The 4,073-nt window shown below is 36.5% G+C and overlaps 1 protein-coding gene across 1 annotated transcript in view; it reads right to left on the reverse strand.

Moving 5' to 3' along the window:
- The window catches only part of LOC104710616, a 3,282-nt gene continuing 2,334 nt past the window's right edge, over nucleotides 3,126-4,073 (reverse strand). The window contains exon 4 of the mRNA XM_010427250.2: nucleotides 3,126-3,587. Coding sequence (XP_010425552.1) covers nucleotides 3,292-3,587 — 296 coding nt within the window. The 3' untranslated portion in view covers nucleotides 3,126-3,291. The remainder of the gene's footprint in view (nucleotides 3,588-4,073) is intronic.

Genomic DNA, 4,073 nt, shown 5'->3' on the forward strand with positions numbered 1-4,073 from the left:
GACCATACCGCCTTGGAGGATATAAGATTGCATTTGTTTGTCACTGCACATTGGCGAAGCCTCCCTTAATCGTTCTAGCTGTTCTCTGCTTTTAATAAATGGATTTGAGTAACCATAGGTCATTGCAGTCTGAGCAAGATTTTGTGCAGCCTCTTGAGCGCCTTTTCGTGTTGAGCAGAAAACCAATGCAGATTTTCCTTTTGAGTATTGCATTAAAATATCTGAAAATTCATAGGATTCCTCAACAGAGTGGTATAAGTTACAACCTAAGCAAGACTGCAATAACGGAAGAATCCTAATCATGATAATATCAGCTTACCATAGATATAGTTTTGGAGGCGCTGGATTTGAGAAAATATAAGAAAGAAGACAACAATTGATTTAGTTTCTGTCGTGGTATATTTGACAAAAGAGACGAGGGGCTAAGGCTATCTAAATCCAAGATGCAGAAACTGTATACCTTTTCGAAGAGGAAGTCGTTCTTGGCAGCAGCATAACCTGTAAAAAAAAAAACGGTGTTTTCTTACAATTCATCAAAACAGGAAATTCACCAACAGCTAACCAAATTCATCATCTTAATACTTAACCAAACCAAAAAATGACTTTTGAGATGAGACAGGTACCAAAAACTTTAGTTGTCAACTTAACAGGTCTCATTTCTTCGCCAAACCTATAAAACATGGGAAAAGAAACAATGATAACACTGAAAAAAATAACCCACAGAAAGACATAGTTCTCTGAAAAGCAATCCATAAGTTACCTCTTAATTCCTGCGGTAGGAACCTTGAGCCATTCAGCTACAACAATCGAACAAATATTACCACTTAAGTTGTTTGAAGCAAGTCTTGTTACTACGAAGCGAAGTTAACAAAGCAAAAGAAATTCATACAATCTGCAGAATATTATTAGAATTTAGAATTGTGCGCTTCGTCTTACCTAGATCCTCAATGTTTGGGATCGTAGCTGAGACAGCCAGAAGACGGACGGAGGCTAAAGGACTTGACCTTAGTTCATGATTGCTAGAAAGAATCTTTATTCTACTGACTATTGCCTCAAGAGCAGCTCCGCGGGGATCATTCAGCAGGTGAACTTCATCAATGAGCACAAGCGCAATATCACTGAAGAAACCTAAGCCTCCACTGGTAACGCGATAACGGCTCACTGCATCAAATTTCTGCAGGAAAACATGTAAGCTACAGAAACAGTAGAAGAGATACAAGCATGTACTTTGTGTAAATACGGAATGAAATATCATATATTGCATATGTTCCGGCTAAAAGCATGGGGAAACAAGAAGCTATAAACAAGTTCCAGACAGTACATACAGACAAAAAAAAAAGAGAAATTGATATATGACCTCAGGTGTAGTCAAGATAATATCTGCGTCTTGTATATTCCTTGTGCTGTAGGTTTCATTATCACCTGTCAGCTCCAAACAACTGACTCCCCATGAATTAAACTTTTGATTCCAATCACGCAGCTTCTCCTGTACTAAAGCCTTGGACGGAGATATGTAAACCTTGACACCAATAGGTAGAAGAAACCCAATTAAACTTCTACGTAGCAGCAAGTCCAATATTGATAAATGTATTGTATAAACAAAGGCGATATCAATCAAAACATTCAGAAAAAAAATGCTCAAACGCTTACTGTTTTAAGAGCTCCTTTAGCATGAAGAAACCTCCCTTCCGTAGAGATAGACTTAGAGAGGAGCCTCAAAATGCACAGTTCAAAGAGAACGGTTTTACCACTTCCCGTTGGCGCTGAAATAACCATGTTGATGTCGGAGTGAAAGCACAGTGGAAAGCACTCGCTCTGAAGCGAGTTGAAGTATCTGAACACAGAACAATCCAGAAGCAACATAAAGCAAAGTCTGGATTAACAAAGTATATTATAAAAGAATCATGATATTCCCAAAAGATAACATGTATGTAAACCATTCCTCGAGTAAGCAAAACACAACATCTGAAGCAAGCACTAGACTAAAAGCTGAAACTAGAACATCAAAACACTAAATCTCGAGTTTATAGAGATATCACCTGAAACTAAAAGCTGAACGGAAATTTCCAGGCAAATCGGAGATAGATTTGAGCGAGTGAGTATCCATGACCAAATTCCTAATTAGACGATCTGTAGATTCCAATAGCGTGAAATCAGAACCCTAAGTCTAGATAGAGATCACTTCATGAATCTATCCGTACAATCAGAAACACCAACAAACCATCATCATCCACAATTCCGATTCGAGATCTGCTCCGATCAACGATTGAAATTTCTAAATTAATCGCCAAGCTCAAACTTGTAAACAGATTACGCTAGCGAAATTTCAGAGAAGAGGTATGAAGAAGCTACGGAATGCTTAACAAGTCGGAGATCGCAACGTACTCTCCGATTAAAACCGATCACGAATCAAGCAAATACAATTGCGAAATTGAACAGAGAATCAAAAACTCACCGTTAAATCACCATTGAAAAGCTTGCGCGAGACCAAACTTGAAGAGCAACGATCTCTGAGTGAGAGAGAGATGGAGATAATAAAGTGAGAGAGTGAATTCGAAATTCAGAGGGCCGTTGTAGTGAAGAGCAAGCTAAATTTTCATAAAAATATATCGCTCCTTTTTCAGGTCGTCGGATTATGAAATTACTGCAAGTAGTATAAATCTTTAATCTTAATTTTCTTATACCGATGCTTCGTTTGAGTATTATACTTCTTCTTGCAAGTCAGTAAATCAGTAAAAAACAAAACTTTCGTTTTGCAAAATCAGATATGTGATGGACTAAACTATATAATATGATGTTTGTTTTAAGGCTCTGTTTGTAGTTTCTACTTTCTAGTCAACCGCTCGGTAAGAAAAAATTTACATCTCGAAAATATTGATAATCACATTGTTATTGATGCCTTCTCAATGCAGGTAAAGAGATCAATTAGCTACCCTGCCCAAGTACAAAGCTCATCGAAGCATCGTGTTACTACGTTATGCTAGCTACTACGTCTCACCCCATGAGGAGGAAACATCATCCTTCTCGTCGTCAACATATGCCCAGATTGACATCTTACCCGTAAAACCCCTACCAAAAAGTTCTGATTCGATTTTCTGATAGATCAAATCAGGATCGTAATAACGTAACAGAAAAAAAATTAAAGATGTAACAATGCATGAATGTTTTCATACATAACTTTTGACAGAAAACAAAATATCTAACTCAAATCACCAGGAGTGTTAATTACAATCACAGTGACAGCGAAAACAGGTGGTCTTATACTCCACAATACGCTTATCATTTAGAACATCATAATAACTTTACCAGCATTCCGCTTATAGGCTTTACTCCACCAAAAACTTGTGTAGATTCAACCACTGAGTCTACAGAAAGAAATGGTTGTGCAGTGTCACCAGGCGGCGGCTCTAGTAAGAGAACAATTATATCTCTCGATTTCAAACAATCGAGAACCCTGGGCAAGTCCCAGCACTGTTTTTCTTTTGCTTTTGCCACAACCATAATATTAACACGCCAGAGTAATGATGCATACGAGAGAATCTGGCGAGTCATTCTCCTCACACAACAACCATCACCCGGTAATTCCTCTACAGATCATAAAACAGAGATCTCTAGATTACAAACACACATATATACACATATATAAGGAAAAAAGATGGCTAGCTACATGAAGTATAGTTGAATACATGGTCACACATACCAACTATATTATTGTATACTCAACTACACAAAGTATATGTATTACATGGCCACATGCATGAACTATATGACGTCATGTGTTCAACACCATAGACATACAATCTGGTACACTGATTGATTAATTCCGGTGAAAAGCGGTGTTGACTCCGGTGTTTGGCCAAAAAAAAATTTCTAAAATTAAAAATAAAAAATAAGAAGTTATTATATTAAATCATTTATGGTTTTTATTAATTAAAAAATATTCTATTCAATATCTAAATATTTTATATATATTTCAAAAATATATCTTAAATGTAAAATAGAGAACTCAAACCTTAAAAAAATTTCTAAAAATTAATTTAACATATTGTATTTGTGCAAAAGAGGGTAAAAAT

The sequence above is a fragment of the Camelina sativa genome, chromosome 9 (genome assembly GCF_000633955.1).
Source record: "Camelina sativa cultivar DH55 chromosome 9, Cs, whole genome shotgun sequence".
Classification (NCBI taxonomy): Eukaryota; Viridiplantae; Streptophyta; class Magnoliopsida; order Brassicales; family Brassicaceae; genus Camelina; species Camelina sativa.